The 26399-nt window shown below is 42.7% G+C and overlaps 2 protein-coding genes across 3 annotated transcripts; one reads left to right on the plus strand and one right to left on the minus strand.

Annotated features, from left to right (window-relative positions):
- Positions 1-2667: 2667 nt before the first annotated feature.
- Positions 2668-10478, minus strand: ripk1l (receptor (TNFRSF)-interacting serine-threonine kinase 1, like). Of its 2 annotated transcripts, none has more exons than XM_018757522.2 (11): positions 10418-10478; positions 9725-9921; positions 9008-9164; positions 8143-8280; positions 7589-7820; positions 6921-7070; positions 6483-6559; positions 6227-6302; positions 5344-5859; positions 4658-4798; positions 2668-4503 (listed from the first exon to the last, which is right to left on the minus strand). In XM_018757522.2, exons 2-11 carry the CDS (start codon positions 9880-9882, stop codon positions 4202-4204), a joined length of 1947 nt encoding a protein of 648 aa, XP_018613038.1. In that variant the 5' UTR covers positions 9883-9921; positions 10418-10478; the 3' UTR covers positions 2668-4201. The 2 variants fall into 2 exon arrangements, with proteins under 2 accessions (XP_018613038.1, XP_029109140.1); XM_029253307.1 differs by having other exon boundaries at positions 10148-10472.
- A 5425-nt stretch (positions 10479-15903) lies between these two features.
- On the plus strand, positions 15904-25968 carry LOC108937750 (dual specificity protein phosphatase 22-B-like). The gene is made up of 7 exons (XM_018757887.1): positions 15904-16149; positions 18911-18944; positions 19203-19285; positions 22909-22958; positions 23994-24068; positions 24716-24887; positions 25417-25968. Exons 1-7 carry the CDS (start codon positions 15967-15969, stop codon positions 25546-25548), a joined length of 729 nt encoding a protein of 242 aa, XP_018613403.1. The 5' UTR covers positions 15904-15966; the 3' UTR covers positions 25549-25968.
- The last annotated feature ends 431 nt before the right edge of the window (positions 25969-26399 follow it).

A 26399-nucleotide genomic window follows, 5' to 3' on the forward strand; every position in this document is an offset into this window, starting at 1 on the left:
GGTAACTGTAGCACTTCAGTTACCACACATACATATGTGATTTTATGAAGGAAGATCGGTGATTGACCATATGTCTTCAAGCACAATGTTTCTCATGTTGTAAAACCCGTCTTGTCTAGTTTAGATTTGAAAAAGTACATCCCCTTCTATTGTAGTCTCATTAACTTACATAGTGTTTATGTTCCCTTTCAGAGAGAATTTTAACCTCAGTATTGACTTTTACCTTCCCCCTCCAAAATGTCATAATAGGTCATGGGAAGGCAAATAGTTTTATTATAGGAGACTACACCTTTATAAAATCTGAACAAAACTCAAATCCAAAAAAAATTACAACTGTCACTGATAGGTTTATCAAATGTGAATGAATGTAAACAATGCTTTTTTGTTATTTTTAAAACTGGTGGTACACATGATGTACAGACCAAGACATGCTATTCTAATAAAGTTATCAGTTGCTTATTATCAAACTTTGATTCTTTCAAGGAATAAATATCTGATATCCCGAAAAGCTACAAATTCATTTTTTTATGTATAATGCGTTAAAAATATATATATTTTATAAATCTATATGTTGAATCTGAAAGTCTAGTATTAATTAATCTAACAAGATGATCGCGGTTTTAAAGTTAATCTGATTTTATTAGGCAATAAAAAGAGTGCGAGGTCTTTAATGGGGAACAAGTTAGCCTTTTACTTTACTAGAGTATACGTGCAGTGATATTACGTTAACGGCAGCAAAGAAAGAGCACAATATATAATACAATGACTCAACATCGAGTTTCGCTGGACTCGTTTTCCCACAAGGCACAGCGAAGAGGTCACATGACTGTATAATGCGCTGCCCCCGTCTGGAGCGTTTGCGAAGTGCAGCACGTACAAAGTTTTTACGACAAGTAGTACTGTGTTCACGTTTACCGTCTACGGAAGGACTTAGCGGTTAACGCTTAAAAACATGTTAAAAAATCAGAATATTAAATGGTGCAGTAAGGAGTCTCTCGCCTTAAAAAGAAAGCGGGGAGCGTCGCAGCCAGAGCTGCTGCCTTTAGACCCAGAGGTTGTAGTACCCTTGAGTGAGCAACGTACTTCCTAAAAAAATTGCTTCAGTAAGAATTGTACGTCCCAGCTGTATAAATTGTGTCGTCACACTGTAAGTCTCTTTGGAGAAAAGCGCCAGCTAAATGAGTAAATGTAAATACATGCACAAAAACAAAATGTCCCCGTTTCCAAAATATTGGTTAAACGCTATAAACCAAAAGAGAATAAAAACAAAAAGAAGACACCATGATCCTCATCCTCACTCTGAAATCATCACGCTGACGTAATCATATTACTCTGTAACTTCAAACTTGTTACATGAAAACAAACGGGCGTTTCAAATCATTAATGAAAATACGTATAACAGAACTATATGTTGCGTTTTAAAGTTCTGTTTACAGCTTTTTTCCCCTTTATAAAACTCGGCGTCCATGTTCAAACTCGTTCATCCACACAGTCACAGCACTGACTGCTAAACAACTACTTCATTCGATGAAAAAGTGCCACAACGGCGGCTTTCGTACAAATAAACACAAACGATATGACTAGTTTTTCCAGTCGGGAACATCTTAATGTTTCTCAGTGTAGTAACACGTACGATACGTGTGTTTTGTTGTACTGGTCCTCGCCTCAAGCTTGAGTCCCCAAGCGGAACGCGCTCGAGAGTCCCTCCGTTGCCTTGACAACGGGCCTAGCGCGGGAAAACGGCGTGGGAGATTTCACCAGCAGTGGACAGGTTTCGCAACAAAATAACGGTGTAATGACACATTACTGCAATTAAAGTTAAGAGAACTGTGTCTCAGCCGCATCTCCTGAAGATGAAACCATTGCTTTTTGGTGAAAGTTGAGGGGAGCACGGGCTGCACCGTAGTGCCTGGGTGGTGCGGACGTGGGTTCGATCCCGGCTCAGTCTGTGTGGAATTTGCATGTTCTCCTGTGTTTGTGTGGGTTTGCTCCCACAGTCTGAAGACATGCTGTCCAGGTTCCCCCATAGTGTGTGAGTGACGGAGAGAGAGAGTGTGTTCCACTGATGTATGGGTGACCCAGTGTAAATAGTGTATCTAGAAGTCACCTTGGTGAATAAGGTATGTGGGCTGATAACACTACATAGTTCACTGGAAGTCACTTTGGAGAAAAGCGTCTGCTAAATAAATAAATGTACATTTACACAGTTGGATAGTTTTACTGGAGCAACGAAGAGCTAGTAGCTTGACCAATGATACCACAGAGCGAGCAGGGATTTTAACCCAGGTCTGTGGGGTGCTTTGATGGCTTTGAACAACTACACCAGCAGCAGCATCCACACATTACATTTTGAAGGTCAGTTATGATAAGTAGTTTTTGACTTTATGGGGGCATACAAACAGTGGTCTTGTGGCTTCCGCTGGTGTGTAGACCACATCTTACTTGACATCCTGTTGAACCTGGAATGTGTGTGCATGTGTTTGCTAAGGATTGGCCTTTCAGTGACATCCTGAGTCTATATAACATTGGTTGGCAGTGAGCACCATGCTGTGGTTATGCCCCTCTGAACAGAGGGGATGAGCACAACTTTGTGCTTAAGCTTATGAAACTGGAATTTGTGCACTAAGTACAAAGTGGCATCTGGGGATCCATATACTTCTGCAATTTTATTTAAAGGCCGCAAGTTCACAGATACGCTGAATGAGCATGTGGTTATCATAGTGAACATCGGCAGTTTTTTTTTTCCGAAATGATTCTCAACAAAACCAATCTTGCCATCAGCAAGATGTTGATATGGCCACACCTCCATCAGCAATAGCACAGCCATAGAGGGTCTGCTGGAGTGCATCTCTGAAAGCTTCACTGCCATCCTCCTGGACTGGCACCCTAGCAAGCACATAGCTTGGTAAAGATGAGTCATAAAGCATGAGTACATATACAATATCACAACCACCACCATCTTACAAAAACAAAATTCTTCATATCCTTATACTCACAATAATAAATTGAAAATACATGTTAATATCTTTCAAGTCTTCTCAAACCCTGTGCTATTGTGACAAGGTTAGCGCAAAGGTGTCCTTGCATCAGGTGAAATTGTAATTAACAGAACTACCAAGTGGTGGTGCTGTAGTTAAGCGAATTTAAGATGCACGTCCCCCATGATGCTTTATTAAAGCTTTAAAATACCTTTTAAATACTTCCACTGAACTGGATGAGCAGTTACTTTCAACCCATATGCTGTCCAATATGAATGTTTATCATCACTATAGAAAATGTCTACTATGAATTTCTTCTTATAAAACATATGTTTTTATGTCACAAATCATACAGTAAAACTTGTTTTGGCATCATCTCTTTCAAGATCTGCTTACAATATATATTTCAACTATTTTACTATAGCTTATGTTATATAACTCATGCAAATGATTTCAGATGAACTGTCATAAATTCCATTACATGAAAAATGGCTTGTTTAAAAATAGAAAAAAAAAAATAGTGGAATCATTATTTGTAAGAAACTACCAATAATGCTGCATCAGAAAGTAACAAACTAGTTTGTTAAGGTTATTTGTAAGGTAATATTAAAATACATTAGAAAATCTGGAAGCAGAAGTTATGGGATGATGACACCTAAATCTATTTAAGTCATTAACTCTGGAAGTAAATGAATTCATGAAGCAGACAAATACTGTTGTACTTCATGCTGACTTTGGCCAGGTAATAATACTGCCATATAAAATTAGTCAAAAAGAAAAACTTTAGAAAAAAAAAAAACTAGATATGATACATCTTTTAAAACATAAGTGAAATGCTGTTGAGACTTTTACCAAGTTGATCCCCTCTGAATTAACAGATACGATATCTTTAATAGAAAATACTTTCCAGTAACGTTTATAGTATTCAAATGTCAAATAAAGCAATAAAGTACTCATCTCTGGACTAAAGTTGTGGACCACAGGATTTCAATGTGTGAAACATTTCAATTTAAACACTTCTGACCATCTGCACTGGACTGGGGAGATCATTCCACTGGTACACTTCCAGGAGTCACACAGCACGTGCCTCCCAGAGCGTGAGAAAAAACACCAGTGTTCCATGTGAAGACACCTTTCTCTGGCTGCCTGCTGATTCAGTCCCAACACTTTTGAAAAGCTGTCTTAATTGATGATTAACTAAGCCAAGAGTAAATAAGGCCTCCTCAGCTTATGGGAGAAGTGGGGCTTCGGCAGATCTCCAGCAGCCTGCAGAGGAGATCCACCTTGACGGAGTCACTGAGGGCACGGCACAGTTTGCCCACTGTGCAGCCCACATAGCCCTCCTTCATCTTCCACTTCTCTAGCGCCTGGTAGACCATCTCTTTCAGGCCGTCGCGTGCGTAGTCGTGCTCAATGGTCTCCACCTCCACTTCGGAGAGGCCCAGGCGCCGTGCACACCGTTTCCACTTAACTCCGATGTTCTCGCGGAGCAAGTCGAGGTGTTCTTCCGTCACGGAGTGGTCCTCTAAACACAAAGATGACAGGGAGCACAGAGTTGAGCACAGCCTTCTGTACTTTTTGACTTCAAGTCCATCACAGCTACTGTGTGATTTTGGGCAACTTTCGCTGGCATTCAGGCACTTAGAAGGTAGCCGACATTAACGGTATGACACGCTCACCATATTTCTGGAGGAGCTCTTTGAACATGGTACTACTTTCGGTGGCGTGAGTGCCGGCCAAACTGTAGTCTTGACTTCTGATGCTAAGCTGGTTGTTGTGACCAATTTGGATCCCACTGGCATTTTGTATAAACAGACTTCCTGGTAAAAATAAACAAAGATAGTTATGTTTTTCTTATCCGGTTTTAAGCTTCTCCCAATCCCAAGAGCATTCGCATGCAGGGCGCATGAGAACAATGCTGAAAATAAACATAAAACACAATTATTTTACATGTGTAAGGGCTGCTGGTCAGCGCTACAAAATCCAGTAACTTCTGCAATAACATCAAGTTTAGAGTTTTACTATGCTGTTAGTTCAATTTATACCATTTCATTCGCCATTTAACTGATTTACATTTATCTGATGCTTTTCTCCAAAGCGATTTATTACAATGTTAAACTATTTACCCACTTACACAAGTGGGCAACTTTAATTGGAGAAACTTACGGTAAGCACCTTGCTCAAGGGTACTACAGCTGGAGGTGGGAATAGAAGCTGCGACCTTTTGCTCCAAAGGCAGGAGCTATAACCACTACACTACCAGCTTTCCCTTAATTTAAAATTGTACCATGAAAAAATCAGGATTAAAAACGCTTCAAATAAGTATTTCAATGCTTTAATTCACTCCCTTTACTCTTAAAGCTACCTTGATCTGAATGAGGCAGCATCGCAGCTGAGTTGTAACGCATTCCAGCTGCAGGGTCTGGGGCTTCAGATTCTGGAATGGGCACAGGCCAGGGCTGGGCTTGCTCATACTGGGAATATTGGTACTGGGAATAGGATGTCATAGGCGGCACTCCCACACTTGGACTCAGGCTTGGTACTGAAGGCAACTGGCCAGACCAGTTGAAGTTCTCCAGACTGCTCCCGGCAACAGGGTCACTCTTGGTCCATGACTGAACGGAGGAAACCTGCTGAGGAGCTGCTGCTCTTCTGAGCATCTCCCTCCAAGTCTCTCTCTCAACTTCCGCAGCAGAGTGGTCCACACAGCTGTAGCTGCCATGTTTGTGGTAATCGAGCTCCTGAGCCAGCTTAACCTCCAGGTTGTTGCAGACAGGGGCAGCATCTCCCTGGATGGACAGCTCAGAACTGGTGAGTGAGTTCATATCCTCAATGCTGGCCTCGACAGGGGACACATCCGCCCTCAACGAGGTTGGAGAGTCTTTCACAGGACACATAACAAAACGGAATGAAAGACCATCATAACAGGGAAAAGTGCATATCCCGATCACAGGTAACACAGACAACTTTACAAAAGGTACTGCCAAGTATATATAAATATATGATTTAGAATTTTAGTTCTTATTTTTCAAGTGACCATAATTAAACTTTGCAAAAATTACACTCAGAAAGCCAACAGATTGTTTTTTATTTTTTAACTGTCACAAATATAACATCTAACAAACTTCACTGTTTATTTCAAGTTGCTTATGCAATGGGGCATCCATGTGCTGCATGGATAATGTCCATTAAAAAAAAAGTTAAATATGGAAATATTTTTGTCATCTGTTGTACTACAATGCACTTACCTGTTTGTGAAGTCAACCTTTCCATAGACAAGGACTGCATCTTTTCCACAAAGTCTGTTGGGCCTTTGTATTTTGCCTGAATAAATGTCAGGAACAAAATGTGAAATGTGAACATAAAGGGGGTTGTTCAAAGCTACTCATATTTCTCCACAATTTCATGTATTTATTTACGGTGTATTGTGTTGCATGATGACAGACATAAGCAATAATGTCAGACTGCGAAAGATTCCATTTTCATGGTGTCCATAATACATACCATAAGGTCACATGCATCTCTCTCTACATCTTTTTCTAAATTGTCCTTGTAAAAGAGCTGGAATGACTCGTAGCTTTCTGCACAAGGTACAACAGGAGTATTAAGAAACAACCAGTCAGATGAGCTTCCTTTCACCCTAGTACATGGTCTAACTTTTGGAATGAAAGAAAGAACTGTAACATCTTTCTATGCACAGAAGGAAAAACAAATCATCTATAAATTGACTTCTAAAATATCAGTGCTACTGATGCATATAAAGAACAATTAACAGGAATATAATCTACAAAAATTGGTTTGGCACACCATATATTTGTTACATATATTTCACGTGACTAAAAATCATCCTGAGGAATAACTCTGTCACTGCATTAGTGAATGGCCATATGAATTTGCAAAACTATAAATACAAAGTTTTTTTAAAAAAAAAAAAAAAAAAACCTGCAAATGTTGGCCGTTGGTTCGGGTCTTGATGCCAGCACTTCTTCATCAACGTCATCATCTCTGGTGGCGTACAGGCTGGAATGATGCTTTCATTAGGGCGATCCCCTTTCCGCACACACTGGCATATATGGTCTTCGTTGAAGGCATCTGGAAAGAATAAAATGGCTTTATGAACACTGTTAAACATTGCAGGAAAAAAATGAATGTGCTTTAAGAGGTTTTTAAAAATTGCGCTGAATATAATCAATGTCCAGTATATTATTTGTAAAGCAGTTTTAGTCTTAGTTATAGGGGCAATTATAAATTAGAGATGTAAATGATTATCTGTTATAGACTGGCACAAAAAAATAACACAATAAGGTATCACAAAAGAAACTCCTATCAGCTCACTTCACAGGAAGAGGGCTCAGTAACAGAAGCTCTCCATTCAGACTTTGGTGGCTGTTGGTTTTTTTGGATAGTCTTCTTGCTGGTTTTCACCTTTTTGGATGACTGGCACTGTGTTGGATTTTAAAAGGCTACAACCGTGTTTCCTTTCAACTGTAGTTTAATAAAATTGTTTATTTTTTAAAGCCTCCTCTCCCTAATTACAACAACATATAAGTTTCCGTGGACACGTTTCCCCTAAAGGAACTTAAATAAAAAGACTAAATGAGGGCACTGACTCTCGTACGGCTCTCTGCCCGTGAGAATGACCCAGACTACGATGGCGAAGCTGTAGACGTCGGACTTCTCAGTGGAGCGTGCGTGAATGCTGTCCAAGTGTTCTGGGGCCATGTAGCAGAGGGTGCCAGCAGTGTTGGCATAGCTACGGCATCCCATCCGACTCTGCCGCCGTGACTCTTCCTTGGTTAACCTGCTCCACGACTGGCAGGTGGCTAGGCCCAGGTCTGCAATCTGCCAATAACGAGCACAAAAAAATTATTCCTCATCATTTCCATTACAGTGCCCCATATTCTCCAATTCCAAAGGAATGAAGTGGGATCTGTGTTCACTTGTACATATCACTGTTCCTTTTTTGGAGGAGACTTCTCACATATTCAAGCAGAGGCATATCCATCCATCCATTGTCAACAACCACTTGTTATGCACAATAATACACTGACCTACAATGCACAGTTGTTATATGTACACAACATATCATTTTGAAAACATCAAATGGAAATAAGAGTTGATATTACAGCCTTGTGGTGAAGAGTAATGAAACACTCAAAAATACCTTGATGTGGAACTCCTCGTCCACTAGAATATTTTCTGGCTTCAAGTCTTTGTGTATCACATTGCTGTTGGATAAGTACACCATTCCTTCAAGGATCTCTAAAATGATCCTCCCCTTTATGGACATAGGTACATCAACCTGAAATCAAAAAAGTGGACATTACTCATAACATATACATACACAATACTATCACCAACTTGTACTGTGAAAACGTATTAAACAAAGAAGCATTCATATATACATGAGTGTTTATCAAACTGGGCCAGCACGACAGCACAACAGGTAGCACTAACAGCTCCTGGGTTGAAAGTTCAAACATTGGTTCAAATCTGGCTCAGTCTGTTTGGAGCAAGCATGTTCTTCCCGTTTGTGTTGGTTTCCTCCAGGTGATCCGATGACTCAAAACTGCCCATGGTATGTGAATTATTGTGAGTTTGTTTGTGCCTGCCGTGATTGGACTTGTGCCCAGTCCAGGGAGTACCATGCCTCACACACCTTGTCTTCCAAGATAGGCTCCAGCCCAACACAGTCCGGCACTGCACGAGTGATTACTGACAATGGATGGAGGTTTCTCAAAATTTAACCAGGTGAACAAGAAATTTTCATTCATGAACAGAAGCCTCATTTAGATACATTCACAAATCAAATATTTCCACTGAGTCTTTTTTCACTGGTAACATGTATGTTCCAGGGTTCAGAATTTCTTTATTATTCAACTTGGAAGTCTGGAATTAAGCCACTAAATCCAGAGACAGTCAAAACCTACATGTACTCAGATCCACCAGGATAAGATCTTAGAAACTTAAGAATATATGGACCCCGGACTCAACCATAAGTTATCAGAGGAGGGGTCTGAGTGACTTACACTATTCAGCATGGCCAGCAGGTTGCCTTTGGGAATGAGTTCCATCACCAAGGAGTATGCCCCATCCTCCAGGATCAACCCCAGCAGTTTCACCACACGCTGATGGTTCAGCTTCTGCATAAGAAGCCCCTCTTCGATCAGTGATTTTTTGTTTCCCCTGAGATAAAACAAGAAATAATAGTCCACAAATTTAAAACATATAGAACAGATTGAAGCTGTATGCCATGTCCAGTAATAAATAAATTTCATTCATTCATCTTGAGCATCATTGTTCATTACAAAAACATGGACCCTGGGGAATGCATTGGACAAGCGTGAATTCGAGGCCAGCATCTACTGTATGTGAAATCTTTCAGTTATCTTTTTCAAGCACACTCCTTCCTTTCGTCACTGACATATTGCTTGTTTGTGAGTTCCTATGGGGAACAGAAACATAAATATTGAAAAGAAAAAACATTCTCCAATGATTCATAAAGCTGACATTCCATCCCACTTCTCTCTGTGTCCATTGTGGCATATTGCTGGAAAGCTGTCAAAGTCAATTTAGTGACAAGTACAACAACTAATTGTATTTTCAAATATATTCATAACTGAGTGAATTTTAATAGGTTAATTTCTCAAAAGTTGTCACCTCCATACCTCCAATTAACTGAGTAGGGAGACAGATTCTGTGGGTTAGGAATTACAGACCTCACGAGACTGACAAGTTGCACTTACTCATTGCGTGGAGGCCCTGTGTAGACAGTCTTGAGAACCACCTGGCCATAGGTCTTGTGGTAACACAGGTACACCTGCCCAAAGCCACCATAGTCCAGCGGCTCCTTCTTGATGAGGTCTGAGGACTTCATGTAGATGGATGTTGGTGCCGCAGCCATGGCAGCCGCTCCGCAAGTTCTCCGGCCAGCACAGGGGACCTGCGTGGAGACAAACCCACGGTCCAGGAACATTAGCCCCTCCACCTGTGCGCTGTCTGCATGATGTTCACCGCGACTGCTGCTAAGGCCCAACTCCCTTGAAAACATGGAGCTGACCAAAACCACCATCACAAACAGTTCCCAGGAGGAAAGGAGAACTCAGAAAACATAATTAAAGTACTATACAGAGACAATAACTGGAGACACAAACTTGGACAAAGCTTACCGTGGGCTAAGTGTGAAACAGAACCAGCCTGACTCGAAACGCTACAAGTTTTCACCGCGTGTTTTACGTTGCGCTAGTGACAACACTAGTTTCTTGTCTATGTGGCATTTTACATAACTAGATGACAAGAAGATATCTCTGTCTGGTGTCAAGTTAAGTACAGCTTGCATGTTAGAGAGCCTTCAACTTTAGAAAATAGTGACAAAATAGGCCATTCAGAATGTTGTTGCTACACTTTCAGAAGCGAATGTAACACTTTAAACAGAATACCTTTCACATTACAACCACTTTGAACGGCGCTCAAACTTCCGCACTGTTACAAACGATCGATTTTAAAAGCGAAAGTAAGAAAGCAGGAAACTCCTCGTCAGGCGAGAGCAAGCGCTCAGACCAGAGCAATCGAGCGATGCGCGGATTGCCCGTTGTCCTTCGAAAAACATTTTAAAAAAAAGTATTTTACGGTTCGTTGGAGGCACCTTGAAAATAACGGCGTGCTGTTTAATGGCCGCGTTGGCAAGCAATCGTTTTACGTTCTACAAACATTCAAAATGTCCTCTAACTAACATTTTGGAGTTCACCTATAGCTCAGAGAAACCCTAACCACATCCTGTGTACAGGAGAACACAGTTTTTTGCTAAACAGAAAAGCAGAAAAAAAAAAAGTTTCTGGCGGGATATGATAACACTGTCTTTTTCCTTTGTAAATAATAATGTTAGAATAATAGAGCACTGATTTTTTCACAGCCATGATTCAACTGAAACGAACCCATTACAACCATTTCGTAACAACAACAGTCAGTCACAGCAACAACGCGGAGTAGGTGCTACACAGGACGGGACAGGACAGCATGCGTGACTAGCTGTGCGGAACGGTGTGTGTTTAGGTGGACAGGTTTCGATTTAGGTGGATGGGTTGGTGTATAGCCAGGTGTGTGAGTTCATTAGGAAGCAGAGCGGTGATGGAGGTCATGCAGCAGGCCACGGCATGCCCAGCTGTACCTATGCGGTACTCGTAACATGTCTACATACAGTCTTATCAACTGTAACAAAATTGCTATGTAAAACAATGGAAAGATGAAATTCAATTTGCCACAGAGCATTATTTACAAGAAACGCTGTCATTTCTAATCATGCATCTGGAGTGGGGTGGAGTGATGATGGACGTTGGACAGCTGGTCATGTCCAACTACATATACAGTAGTCTAATTAGCTCCACGTATAGTCTTATCACCTCTGTATTCATATTTATCAACTTTACATATAGACCATATTAGCTTTGTTCATAGCCTTATCAGCTCTGCATGCATATAAGCTCTAGATATAGGTACATAGTAAGAAAGACACAATGTAAAAATAGTGATTGCTATGGAGGGCATGGTGGTGCAGTGGGTTTGACTGGGTCCTGCTTTCCAATGGGTCTGGGGTTCAAGTCCTACTTGGGGTCCAAAGTGTCTTGCACAGCTGACAGATTTTTTGGTTTTCTTTTTCATTTAATGGTATGATAAACAGAAGAGTATCCTAAGTGGACTCACACGAGAAATATTCTAGATACAAAGCTATTACCTTAATTGCTGTGCTACTTGGTCTCCCTATGTGCAGGTAATGTTTTCCAAATCTGTCCTTATAACAACAAGCTGTGTTAAAAAAGATCAGTTTTACACATAAAATTTGCATGCTGGAAAAATCCCAAGAGGGTGACATTTGTTCTACTATTCTTGCGACATTGTTTAAAATTTGTATCTTTCATGCAGTTTTGAATCACTTTAGGAAAAATACACTTTGAAAGACTTTATGCTGTGGGAGAACCACAACAGTAGGGAATGAGGTGGAGTTTCACAAAAAGAAAAAAAACTGCAGTTTTACACTGCTCTACATCTTCTCTAGTTAACTGACTTCTTTGTCTGAGGTGGCATAGCGTTGGACTAGCAACAAGCTATGATTCACCCATTTATAGAGCAGCATAAGTACCTTAATCTGGATAGTACAAGAGGATCAGGATTTAAGTCTTGCACATTCAGACTCGAGGGCAATGACCCTAATCACTACAGCACCTACTTCTAAGCAGCCTATAATTCTATTATAAAACAACATATGTCAAGTATCAAAAAAACAGCGAAACTGAGAGAAAAATAATAAGATACAGAATATATAATACTTTTTTACATGCATATGAATACACAATCGTGAACATTTATAGAAATGCACAATCACACACAATGAAGTTTCCATTGGCATGTTGAGCGTTGTTTAGGCCTGTCTCACCAAAGCAAGTGGAAGAAAGTTGTTTTTGTTTTTGTTTCTGTTTTTGTTTTTCTCTCCTGTTATTTTGGAACGACAGATGGGATATCCCCGGCGTGTAGGCACAGAAACACTTGTAAAACTTTTGCCAATTTTCCTTGCTGCGGTTTGCTTTTGTGTGCGGCCTCTGCCGCAGGGGCAGTCACCTTGCTCACTTTTCGGAGCCATTTCCTTCCAATGCAGCTGCAGCCCAGCGTATTACCGCCGATATCCTCGCAGCTCCACCTGCCCACTTCCCACAGTACGTCTTGCTGCTTCCTGTCAAACACCCACCAGCTTCGCGGTGCCACATTCGAATTTCCCCGCCTCCCGGCCCCTCCGTGATTCAGCACACATTGACATGCCAGAGAGCATTGTGGGGTTTTCCTGTTGACTCGGCGTGACCTTCATACAGTGCCGAGCAACCAGTTGCGTCAATCCAGACCACAGTTTTTATTTGTACCGTCTTGTGATTTATGACCATGTTTTTTTTTTCTGTGAAAATGCATGTTGAGATACCAGGAAACATGGAAACCCAAGATGTGTGATGGCTTGCTTGTGTGTGAATTCAGCACCTGCAGCGATGGGAGATTTTGGCTTTGGGATTCAACTTCTCCGATTAAGTCTTTTCATGAGAACAAATTACTCCGCTGTTGCTTGGAGTAGTGAATCACCAAGGCATCAGGAGCATCATGACCCTCAGTGCCCCACATTAAAATCGTCATTGTAAATTTTGCAAAAGGCCAATTTTTACACACTCTTTGACTTTTCTACACTTTTTGTCTACTTATTCTGCTAGAATATCCCACACTTGCATAAAATTGTGAAGAAATATAAGCTTGATTATCACTGCACCACAGTCCATTAAGTTTAATTAATATTCCTGCACCTGTGAGCATTACTATAATTTTTTTTGCACAACCACAGAAAACAAAGCATCTGTTAGTGTTTTGCCAATTCTGAAGTCACTTTCACAAGATATGCAACAAATATGTTACTTTTTGTCAAGTTTTATTTATTTTAAGGCCATGTTTTCAATTCTGATTCCATTTCTTTGTTGACAGAAAAAACAAGCTTGCACGGATTACTAATTTACGGGCAATGTGAGTCACTGCGGCACTCATGCCGACTTACGACTCAAAAACGCAAGATCACCCATTGATAAAAAAAGCTGTTTCTGTGACATGCCGGGGAAAGCACCGCAGTGGAACAGGCTTGGGGCCTCAGCAACATGTGACAATTGGCTCTCTTAAACGTGTTCTAATACTGTACAGTGCTTGTATAGTTTCTGTAAACGCCTCCACTGTGTACTCTTCAGTCTTCTTATACGAAACCACAAAACGATCAAACCAGAAACAAAAGACAACTAAAAATAGAGGGCAAAATGTAAACCCAAGAAGTGTGCGGAGTTGAGAAATTACTTGCTTTGTGAGCGAGACATTTTTGTCTGTCCACGTTTAATAAACTAACAAAGCACCATTATAAGTGGGAAAAAAAACTATTGACCTAGTAATATTTCAATGGGGTTATTTTGTTATGAGTATATTTCAGATTAATCACGTTTTCTAAAAAAAATAAATAAATACTAACGTGGATGCAGTTACTTATTATTTCCTTCAAGATGAATGGGAATCTATGTCTGTTATAGATGATGGATCATCACTGTTTTATCAAGGTCTGCAGTTAAATTTGAGACACTGGCAGAATGCACTACTGCCTTAGCACTTGAAAGAAAAAGCAGGGTCATGGACATGAAAGCAGGACATTGACTGAACTATTTAAAATATAGTAAAAGTATAAACTGGATTGTGGAATTTAGTCACCAGTGAGGTTCAGTCCTTCAGTTTCCTTCTTGTGCACTTTGGGGAAAGGGGTGTTTAGTGTGACTGTACTAGGGAAAGTAGAGGAATCATATATTCCATATGCCCCGGTCATAGACTAACACTGCAATCATGCTTCAGGTACAGTAGACCTATGAGTAATATTTTAACTTGTGTGTTTTGCTGAGATAAAGAACAAAAGTAATGATACTACTCTAATTAAAGATGCTGTATGAAATACATAGTGATATTACTGCACTTGGTTAATGCGATGAGCTGACATCTCTCGCAGAGTGTACCCCACCTCACACTTTAGGGTTTCTGGATTAGGCTCTACACCACAGTGACCCTGCATTAGACAGCTTATTGACAACAACATTTTTGAAAAAATAACAAAATCATATATGCAACATTTACAATGTCAACCGGAGTCACAGGTTAAAATGCACACAAGTGATATTCCACCGTTTATACTGTACTACCCTTATTTCAGGGGGGTGCAGTGGCACAGTGGGCTTGGCCTGTGCCTGCTCTCTGCTGGATCTGGGCTTCAAGTCTCACTTGGGGTGCCTTGTGACGGACTGGCGTCCCATCCTGGATGTGTCCCCCATGCCCTGTGCTCCTGGGTTAGGCTCTGGTTCACTGTGAACCCACTTGGGACAAGTGGTGTCAGTCAGTGTGTGTGTGTATACCCTAATTTCAGGCCTACCTCAGTGGAGTACACTCCCTAATCCACATCTTACACAGAACATCTGTCAAAGTCTTCACTAACCACTTGTCCAGGTGGGTTCACGGTAATCTGAAGCCTGTGTCGGGAAGCGCATAGTGTTCATGCACACATTAAGGACAGCATGCCTGAGCAGCATGTTGTTGTCAACATGAGAACATTTAAACTTCACACAGAAGGGGCCAGGAAGGAACACAAACCCACAACTGGCAACGCGCCTTCTGTAAAGTTTGAAAATAAACTTTTCATACCGTGGAGACACTTTTCAACAGTACTAGTTGAAAACAGACCTCTGAACATGAGCCCGGTAGACAAGTGGTAGCAGTTTGATCGGCTGCCTACACCAAAAAGGTCTGGTTTTCAATCCCACTTCCAGCTGTACTAACCCTTGAGCAATATACTTAGCCCAAATTGCTCCAGTAAAATTACTCAACTATGTAAATGGGTAAATAATGGTAGGTAACTTGCATTGTAAGTTTCTTAGAGAAAAACATTGTATAAATTTAAATGAACCCAACAATCACTGCCCAGAGGCCCTGCTACAGAATGTACAAAAGCAGCTGCACAATACATTTTGGGTCAATCCAGACAACAATTTTTATTTGTACCCTTTTAAATTAAAATAAGAAGGTCCATACTTAAGCAAGCAAGGTGAGAAATTCAAGAAAACCATGCAGTTAAAGGCCTAATTCATGTATGATTCTATCTATGTTGTCCAAGTTATTGTATAAATTATAAACCTATGAAGAATTAAAAAAAGAGATCAGAAGTGTCCTAACACACGGTCCGCTGGCAAAATTCGGATTTACTTATGCGTACTTTGTTACTTAACAATTTCCTAAAGTGGGGGAATTCTGGGTATTGTAGTGCATTAGCAGGCGCACGCTATTTCCTAAAACTGCTTTTCCCAAGATGCAGTGCGTAGCAGCTACTTTCTGCTTGACAGCCGGTTAGGGGCAGGGGCGAGCAGCCGGAGACGGGAGTCTTTGCGTTCACATGTGTGGTGTCAACTACATTAAAAATAATAAACAAAGAAACGACGTCAGTTTGAACGGGGAAGAGACGAGTCGTGTCTCGCGTCGGCGTGGTTATTTAACGCGCTATTTGTTTTTGTGTTTTATTTATCTGGGAGTGGACGTGTGTCGTGTACGCGGAGACATGGGAAACGGGATCAATAAGGTATTTCGATGATCATCATGTATCAGCCGATCACTCTGTGCCTTGATGTGATCCGTGATAAGTTTGCAGGATCTGCATGTCATGATGATGTTGTACCCATCTCTCTTAGCCAGCCGAGACCCCTTCTTGTCCTCTGCACGCGTGGAAAGGTGCGGCTCTCCAGGGCCAAATCACTTTGTTTACAGTTGTCATGATGAGTTGTTTTGTTTGTCATTCGACGTGTACAGGTAGGGCTTACAGATACGGGTAGAGGGGGTACGGAGAGGGATATACGGAAAGGAGCAAGGAAGGAGAAAGTGAGGAAGGGGAAAGTGGGGTAAAGTGTGAGTATAGAATGGGGAAAGAGAAAGCGGGATATAGAATAGGAAAGAAGAAAGTGGGATATAGAAGGTGGGGCTATGGAATAGGAAAGGAGAAAGTGGGATAAAGTGGGAGTGTAGAATGGGGAAGGAGAAAGTGGGATATAGAAAGTGGGGGTATAGAATGGGAAAGGAGGAAATGGGATATAAGAAGTGGGGGTATAGAATGGGGAGGAAAAAAGTGGGATATAGAAAGTGGGGATATAGAATAGGAAAGGAGAAAGTGGGATAAAATGGGGGTATAGAACGGGGAAGGAGAAAGTGGGATATAGAAAGTGGGGGTATAGAATGGGAAAGGAGGAAATGGGATATAAGAAGTGGGGGTATAGAATGGGGAGGAAAAAAGTGGGATGTAGAAAGTGGGGATATAGAATAGGAAAGGAGAAAGTGGGATAAAATGGGGGTATAGAATGGGGAAGGAGAAAGTGGGATAAAATGGGGGTATAGAATGGGGAAGGAGAAAGTGGGATGTAGAAAGTTGGGGTATAGAATGGGGAAGGAGAAAGTGGGATATAGAAAGTGGGGGTATAGAATGGGGAAGGAGAAAGTGGGATATAGAAAGTGGGGGTATAGAATGGGGAAGGAGAAAGTGGGATATAGAAAGTGGGGGTATAGAATGGGGAAGGAGAAAGTGGGATATAGAAAGTGGGGGTATAGAATGGGGAAGGAGAAAGTGGGATATAGAAAGTGGGGAGGTATAGAATGGGGAGGAAAAAAGTGGGATGTAGAAAGTGGGGATATAGAATAGGAAAGGAGAAAGTGGGATAAAGTGGGGGTATAGAATGGGGAGGAAGAAAGTGGGATGTAGAAAGCTGGGGTGTAGAATGGGGAATGACAAAGTGGGATATAGAAAGTGGGGGTATAGAATCGGGATTGACGAAGTGGGATATTAAAAGAGAAGGAGGAAGTGGGATGATAAAGTGGCATTTAAAAGTTATTTTAATGTTTTGTTGACAAAAATGATAAAGACATATTAAACACAATTATAAAATTTAAGAGCAGAGTAATACCAGCCATAAATCAACACGGGGGGGATGCATAGAGAAAAATTAACAGTAGCAAACAGTCAAGCAATCACAAGACAGGACAATCAAAATTAACAGTAACGAAATAAAAGGTCGGCAGGAGAAAGGAGTGAGGAAAGCAAGTAGCAGAAAGTGGGCAGCAGAAGAGGAGACGCAACAAGTGGGATGAGAAAGTCGGGAGACGGTGGGGGCAGAAAAGGGGATGCAGTCATCTGCGTATCAGGCCACGCGACACGTTTTGCGTTGTATAAGTGTGTCTGCATTAGAAGACGGGCTGTGCAGTCTAGTAATTTTGATGTCAGTCAGAGACGCCCACACACGGCGCTCAGAGGTGGGCGGTTTGCTCGCTGTTTCGATGCATGCGAGTATCATGCTGTTCCCGTCCACCTCTGTTTGTTCGCACCACCGCCACAACGCTTCTAGAGCACTGCTGTCATTGTTGCATTAAACCCTCAAAATGTAAAAACCGCAGTCCTCTTTGCCTTCCGTTCCACGGCGTACAGGTCATCCCTCAAAGGTAGTCTCTGTCTTGTACGTTTAATAATTACTGACATATGAAGCCACGCAATCCATTATACATCTGACACCATGCAGGCAAATGCAGAGCTGTCATCCGCTTTCTTCCTACCACGTTTGCAGTGATCCCCATCTTCTCATGATGTGTCAGAAGTATGATAGTATTACATTTATTAATTTAGCTAGTGCTTTTTTACCAAAGCAACTTGTTTAGCTACCTAAATTTATTTACCCATTTGTACAGCTGCAGCAATTTAGTGTAAGTACCTTGCTTAATGGTACTACAGCTGGAGGTGAGGATTTGAACCTGTGACATTTGGGTCCCAAGGCAGCAGCTATAACACTACTCTGTAGAAGACTGTGTGTATAGGGGTGATAATTTTTAGGACTGTCAAGTTTAAACTCTTTCTGTTCACTGTGTAACTGTGTCATCAGGGCCAGACGATCCACCTACGTGGGTTTGCTCTCCGGCACAGGATACAGTACTGGTGGTTTGACGCTATTCCCCGGCCTTTCGCATCTCACGTTGCTTTCAACCACATTTATGGGTGCAGTGGATTTCTCCACGGAAGGCGTGCCGGCGTCTTTTCGGTTATCCGAATCCAACGTGTGCCTTTTCGTGCAGCGCTACGGAGGGTGTGGTCCTCACGCAGCATGACGTGGGGAACACGCTTATTTCAGTAGCCTTATCAATCCGACTGCCGAGGGGGGGCCTCTCTGGGGAGATAAGGGGAAAAACCTGTCTAAAATAAAGTGCTGGTAAATTGTGCTTTGTCCAGTAATCCTGTGAGTTTATAATCTGTAGCCTCAATGGGCATGTAGTTGAAAAAACAGACCATTGACCTGGCCTTGTTCTTGTAGGTCCTGCCTGATTTATACCTGGGAAACTTCAAAGGTAGGTGTTTTTTTTCTCTTAGCGCTCCTGTTTCCAGAGTTTCCTGGGTCCGTGTGTCAGAAAATCTGGAAAAAAGAGGAAGGTCGTAGTTATTTTGCGAACGAGCAACGTGGCCGAGCGTGGATGTCGCTGAAATTCACCGAACGCGCGAGCACACTGTTCAGGCCACTTGTCGGCACATGGGTTTACAGAGCGATGTACGGTATGACGACGTGATGCGGCTGTAGTGATGTGCTGTATTGTTGTTGATTTCTGCAGATGCACGGGACAAGGAACAGTTGGCGAGATACAACATCACTCACATTCTGTCCATCCACGACAGCGCCGCCCCGCTGCTGCAGGTACGAGGGATCCTCCCATGGTGCTTTGCACTACTCGCGGGGATGTAGCGTTGATGCGAGAGGGTCGTGCGTTTTACTGCCATCTATCTGTTAGGTGTGTAAATACACGTTGCTTTTGCAGATTGAGAAAAAGTGGAAGAAATATAATAAAAAATAAAGATATAAGACAGTGCTTTAGTACTTTTGAAATTTTGTAACACAAGCACGGCTAGGTTATCACACTCAATTGATAATTGTTTCATGCTCTTACAGTAACAGCCCACAAAACTCATTTATATGCTTTCGCTTGGTTTCTTATTATTATGGGCATTGCAGTTGCTCTGAGAAGGAGTCAGGAAATGTTATTGTCACTTTAAACATAATTTTCGGAATCCACTTTATTGTTAAGGGGCTGCACACAGCATATGTCACTGTGGACCGAGGACTGGCGAGTTCACGGTTGGCGCCCTGCTCTTATCCCCTTCCATCAGCGTGTGAGCTCTTGTCCTACGTGATGCGGCCTGCTGACCTGCGAGGAGGTTAAAGAGTTAAAGAAAGGGCGCTGAAAGACGTGTCTGGGGGAACATTTTTGCACGTGGCACGGACAGTCGTCACGCAAGCACATTTCTGTGCCCGAGAAATAGCAGCCGTACAGATGTTTTATGAATTGTGAATGTAACGCGGATCTGGGTGCTGCTTTATCAGTGTACACATGTCAAATTCACTCGTGGACTTTACAGGTGCTGTGCTGCGAAGAAATATAACATGGAGTCTTACAGGTATATTTCCAGAGTTGGATATGCTCAAATGTCCTGCATACTGTATGAGATATGTATAAATGGACGTTCAGTTCATATGGGAAGGGGGTACGGTGGCGCAGCGGGTTTGGCCGGGTCCCGCTCTCTGGTGGGTCTGGGGTTCAAGTCCCGCTTGGGGTACCTTGCGATGGACTGGTGTCCTGTCCTGGGTGCGTCCCTTCCCCCTCCACCCTTATACCCTGTGTTGCCGGGTTAGGCTCCCGCTCGCCACGACCCCACTCAAGACGAGCGCTTCAGCCATTGCGTGAGTGTCGTTTATATGGACGGGCTCCGAAGCTGTTGGCTCTCAGCCCACGGTGTTATGTGTTTTTTTTCAGCCTCTTTTATATCAGGGTTGATTAGAACTGATGGATTTCAGTATTTTTTTTCCAACTTCTGCATAATAGCAAATGACAGCAACACTGCAGTCAAATGGGCTGAATGAACTGAAACCGCTATTCAGCTGCTAATTGACACTTCCACTCGCAACACAGAATTGTTCCAACATATCATTTACACAGCAAGTCGCATACTGTGCCAGGTTTACATTCGCTATCAGGTAGCAGTGGTGCCTCGCAGCTCCTGGGCTGTGGCTTCAAACCTGACTTAGTCTGTGTGGAGTTCATTTTCCCAGTGCTCACAGGGTTTTCCTGCAGGTGCTCTGGTTTCTTCCCACAATCCAAAGTCATGTGTTCCAGGTTGATTGGTGACTCTAATTGTCCTTCGCGATCCTCTATGCTGCTCCCTAAAGTATGCATGTTACCTGTCGCCACGGGTAGCCGGTCAATCCGGAGGACCGTGCATTCCACCTCCACTGCAGTGCGGCTGCTCTCGCTCAGTTCCTTGGTGCCACATTCCCACAATTCTCTGCGGTGATTTTCTATATTCCGGTAGCGGTGGGCCAGGCAGAGCCGCTCCACCTCGGCCAAATGAGAACTTTGAGCCGCTACTCGTAACGTGATGCGTCTCGATCTTCAGAAGTTGCCTTCCCGCACTTTAGAGATGGTGCCGCACTGAACCCACTCGCTGCACGTCTCCCTTTTGGAAACTGAGATGCTGTCTAGCGTGGATTTGCGTTTCTCTCTATTCAATTGCTGGCGTTTTTGCGCTGAGTTTAATTTGAAAACTGTTGGTGAGTGTTTCAAGGCTCCTCGCTGACTCTCCCTGGCGACTCTGCTGTAATACGGTAACGCGGTGTTTGAGCTAAAGTGGTGGAGGAGCGCAGCTCAGGTAATCAGCCTCTGTCACACGGTGCCCCCCTTGCTGCTCCAAGGACATCAGAGGCCATAACCATCCGTGACCCGATGTGCCCGACGCTTTCAGAAACACATGATCCGAGTTCCGCGCTGAAACACTGTGAAAGTGTCACTATAATTGCCACTCGGCCCTCATATAATGAGGTCCAGTACAATGACAAAGTGCTACAACAGCTTATTAAAATACATCCCCTTGTTCACGCAACAGTCTTATTTGGGTATTGCATTGTGTACTGTACCCTGTGTCAGACTCCTTGGGCCCAAGGTACACACTCAGTGTGTCAAAACCAGAAGATGTTTGTTTTTTGTTGGCTATAGACCAGTGGACTGATTTTTGGCTATATTGAGTGTATTACTGTGGCAACCATGATTGGTAGTGTACCAGGAGGGTTTCAGTGATGCTGGTTGGACTCTGGATGGAGACATTCCTTTAACAAGATTGCTGCCACACTCACACTTCTTATATAACAAAAGCCGACTATGTACAGTACTTCTTACCTTACCACACTGACAATTGAACCATTCACATCCACTGAGTAAAGTAAATGTAATATCACAACTCAAATAGCACATTCAACACAACAACAACAATAACAATAATAATAATAATAATAACAATAATAATAATAAATTTGGCTAATGCTTTTCTGTAGACCAATTTAAAAATGTTTAGCTTCCCAGTTATTTCCCCATTAATACAACAGCGTAGTTTTTACCGTATCACTCCTCTTTTAAGTATTATGATTATAATACATCATATTATTATTATGATGTAAGTATTACGATCTCTTAAGTGCGTGTTAATGTGTCGATGTTTATGCTCAATAACTTTGTGATCATAACTGTTGAATAACGGATAAAGTTTTATGCAGCTAGTCGTGTGACGTACATTAGTTCATGTGGTGGAAAGTAACAAACTACTTTAAAATCACACATGTGCATCTAACTCTCTCTTTCTGTTGATGTAATGCACACATTGTATTTTTACGTGAGATGCATGTCACTTTGGATGAAGGCGTCTGCTAAATGAATAAATGTAAATGTAAGTACCTTGATCGAGAGTAGTACAGCAAGAGGTTGCTATTCACACCTAGGTCCTTTTAATCCTTGTAGAAATTAACTTTAAACGTGTAGTTAATAACTCAGTTATTTAAATTATATAAGCAGCTTTAGTAACTCAAGCTAAAAATAACCAGAACTGAGCTACAAATAATAACTTTTTTCTGAAATATTTTAAAATGTGTTGCACTTGTCATTGTCATGACTGCAAATACCTTCACTGGCTTTTTGATTAATTTTGTTTTTTTGAATGTTTTGCTTTTTTTTTTTTTGGAACGGACTTAATTTTTTCATAAGAAATAATGGTGGTTGAACCCACTCACAATGGGAATTTACCTAACCGGGTAATTTCATGGAAAGAATTGACCCCGTTATGAGAGAGTTGGGTTTATTACCATAACCAAAGTAAAATCCGCATTATAACTGCTCCATATGCAGGGCTCACCTGTTTTCGAGCTCACTGCAGTGGTGTGTACAGTGCTGGTTAGCGTGTCTAAGAGCGTGTGAACAGCGTGTGTGTTTGTGTCTACAGGAGATAACCTACCTCTGTATTCCTGCCTCTGACCTGCCCAGCCAAGACCTGTAAGTACTGGTACTCACACACACACACACACACACACACGAATGAGTTCATACTGGAAAGGGAACGGACCCAGTGGCATAAGAACACCGCCACTAAAACTGGTACAAAAATAAACAAAATAGCACTGTTTCACCAGTTCCTCCCAGTACACATTTAGAGATGTGCACACAAACATGCTAACCACACACAGGCACACGCTGCCTTCCTGCTAAAAGCAGGACGCCTGTTGTTCAACGCAGGAAGGAAGTTCAGTGCTCTGGCTTTCTTGCATCTCTTTCACCCCCTTACCCTGCCCACTATTTTTGCCTTCACCTCTGTGCCCCGGCAGCCTGACTGCCCGCCTGTTAAGCTTGTCTGAGTGACGTGTGAAACCATCGTGCGGCAGTGAAGTGGATGCAGGGACACCTTTCTGCTCCTGGTCCTCTCCGCTCCTCTTGGAAAAATCACTGCAGCACTGACCGTATTTACTCTTCCACCAGCCAATTTTATAGGCAAAACATGCCACTTTAAAGCCAGTTGAGGCAGTCAAAATCAAATGCATATCTGGGTTTGTAACATTATAGAGCGATTATTATTATTATTATTATTATTATTATTATTATTATTGTGTCTGTAAATCGAGGACCCGGTGTGATCATTATTTTTTTCATGTTCACGATGGCCCCAGACTTGTGACCTGCAGTGTGTGTGCAAACAGCTCATCTATATCTAGCCGGGGAACTAGACTGGAGGCTCGTTTTGGTTTAGCTCAGGTCTTATGTTTACAGTGTAGAAGTGCTAGACATGCCAGTCATACAGTAGCAGACAGCAATATGAGTCCACCTGGACCACTTGCGCAACACCTGTATGGATGGTGCTGGACAGGACAGAGAGAGCAGAGCAGCATACAGATGGAACCTTGTTTCAGTTACGAATGAACTTTGTATCATTGCTATTATAAAAAAAAAAAAAAAAACCCCTAGCGTCCACCAAGTGGACTCACGCTTTACACCTTTGGACCTGTGTGTAATGTGCTCCTGTCTGCTGTTCCCTAGAACACAGCATTTTAAAGAGAGCATCATGTTTATTCACGAGTGCCGACTGAAAGGACAGGGCTGTCTGGTGCACTGGTAAGTGCCATTCCCCCCCATCCGCCCGCCTGCCTATCCTCCTGTTCTCCCATCCCACATCTCCGTTCGTCTCTGCTGGGGGTGCCAGAGGGGTAAGGGCAGGCTCCGTTAAGCAGGGTGAACCCCTGTGTAACCGTGCAAGTACGCGACCGAGGAGGCTCTGCAGGAACGTGCTCTCGAGAGCTCTCTCGCTGCACGGCCCCTATAAATAGACTGCCAAGGGCCACCAGGGCCCAGGGGACATGAGGGGCCACCGGAGGAACGCGTTATCTGCAGCAGCAGCAGAGGTTTAGAGCCTTGCTGTCTTGGTTCAGTGAAGAGTCTGCTGAAGCGAAGCACAAGTGTCCCCAGGCAGGGGCATAATTTTAATATCAAAACTAGGGGGCCAACGAGGAGGAATTATGTATCCATGACAGTTAGAGCTATGAATCCCCAGCTCCCTCCTCTATTACGCTTTTGTGTCTCCATGGGTGTCACTTAAAGAGTAAGAGGAACCTGAGTGGTGGAGGTGTGTCAGATCAACTCTGAGGGTTGGAATTTGTAAGATCAACCTGAGGGAAGGAGGTGTCTAAGATTGACTCTGAAGGATGGAGGTACTGTATCTGCTAATGAGCCCAGTGATGATGCTCGCTCTCTCTGGCCCATAGCCTGGCGGGGGTGTCCCGCAGCGTCACCCTCGTTGTGGCCTACATCATGACTGTCACGGGGCTCGGCTGGCAAGACGCCCTGGCGGCTGTACGGGTCGTGCGACCTTGCGCTGGCCCCAACGTTGGCTTCCTGCGGCAGCTTGAGGACTTTGAGAACACGCAGGTGCTCCAGGTAAGTGCACTCCTCATAGTGAGCTGGAGTCTGTTTTACCTATTTATTTGTCTATCTCTCTATCCAGCTGTGTGACACTTTTTTTCCAACTTACAATGTTAAGCTACTTAGTTCTTTACAAATTTATACAGCGGGATAATTTTTACTGTATCAGTTCAAGGTTAGTACCTCGATTAAGGGTACTACAGCAAGAGATGGGATTCAATCCCAGGTCATACGAGTAGAAGGTGGCAGCTCTAACCATTACGCCACCTGCTGTCCCGGTAAATAAGAAGTTATATTGTAAGCAAATGCTTGGAGTTCTAGACCAGAGTGTCAAGATTGTCCGCTGAACAGAGGAGCTGTGGTTCACGGTTGCGGTTAGAGGTGCAAACCAGTCCGTCACATTTCCATGTGTAGCGGCAGAGAAATGCCACTGTTTGGCTGCCAGTATATCACAGAATAAACAGTCCCTTGAGCGTGTAAGTGGTTTTTATCGTTGGGTTGTTACGGGTCGTCTGCGGACAAATGAGTGTCCCGTTTACCGCAGTACAGGGCATGGCTCAAGGAGAAGTACAAAGAGAGCCCTTTCGACGATGAGGAGGAGATCAAGATGCTGCTGTCCAGGAGCCCGAAGGCAAATGGCGCCGAAGGCGACCCCCGTGGACTGAGAACCACCTGACGGCCTCGGCGGGCCGCCCCCCCGCGGCTGCGTTGTACGGAAGCCCCGCCCCTCTGGTGTTCACTGTGTTTGGAACAGGTGCTTCTCACCTTTTGCTTCTCCTCATTGTTCGGGCCTCGGAGAACATCAGATGTTTTTCTATTTGTTTTTTTGTTTCGTGGAAAGGCACTGAAGGGAACAGGAGCATTCGCACTGAAGGGGGAGGAGGAGGAGAAGGTGTATTTGTGCAGCAGTGTGCTTGTTGTTTTTTAAAGGGAACACTTTTAACAATTCTTTATCACTTGTATGTAAATATGGCAATGTTCTACGAACACAAATTTGCGAACGGCTTACATATCCACCTTTGTATTGTTGCATATGTACAATTTTTTTGTACTTTTATTTACAACCTTTCATTTTGTAATGCGAAAAGAAAATGTTTTCCAGATCAGTTGTTATTTTTGAGATAAGTTTAAAATAAACTTTAAGAAGTATTTACACTCTATATTAATTATTTTTGTTTACATTAATTTACTTAGCAGATGCTTTTCTCCAAAGCAGCTCCCAGTGAACTCTATGTAGTGTTATCAGCCCACACACCTTATATACCAAGTTGACTTACACTGCTGTAGACACTACTTACAATGGGTCACTCATCCATATATCAGTGGAACACACACAATGGGTGAACCTGAACAGCATGTCTTTGGACTGTGGGGGGAAACCAGAGCACCCAGAGGAAACCCACACAGACACAGGCAGGGCATGTAAACTTCATACAGGCCGAGCAGGGATCGAACCCACATTCTCTCACCCCACCCAGGCGCTGTGAGATAGCAGCACTACTCACTGTGCCATCGTGCAGTCCTTAA

The sequence above is a fragment of the Scleropages formosus genome, chromosome 7 (assembly GCF_900964775.1).
Source record: "Scleropages formosus chromosome 7, fSclFor1.1, whole genome shotgun sequence".
Lineage (NCBI taxonomy): Eukaryota > Metazoa > Chordata > Actinopteri > Osteoglossiformes > Osteoglossidae > Scleropages > Scleropages formosus.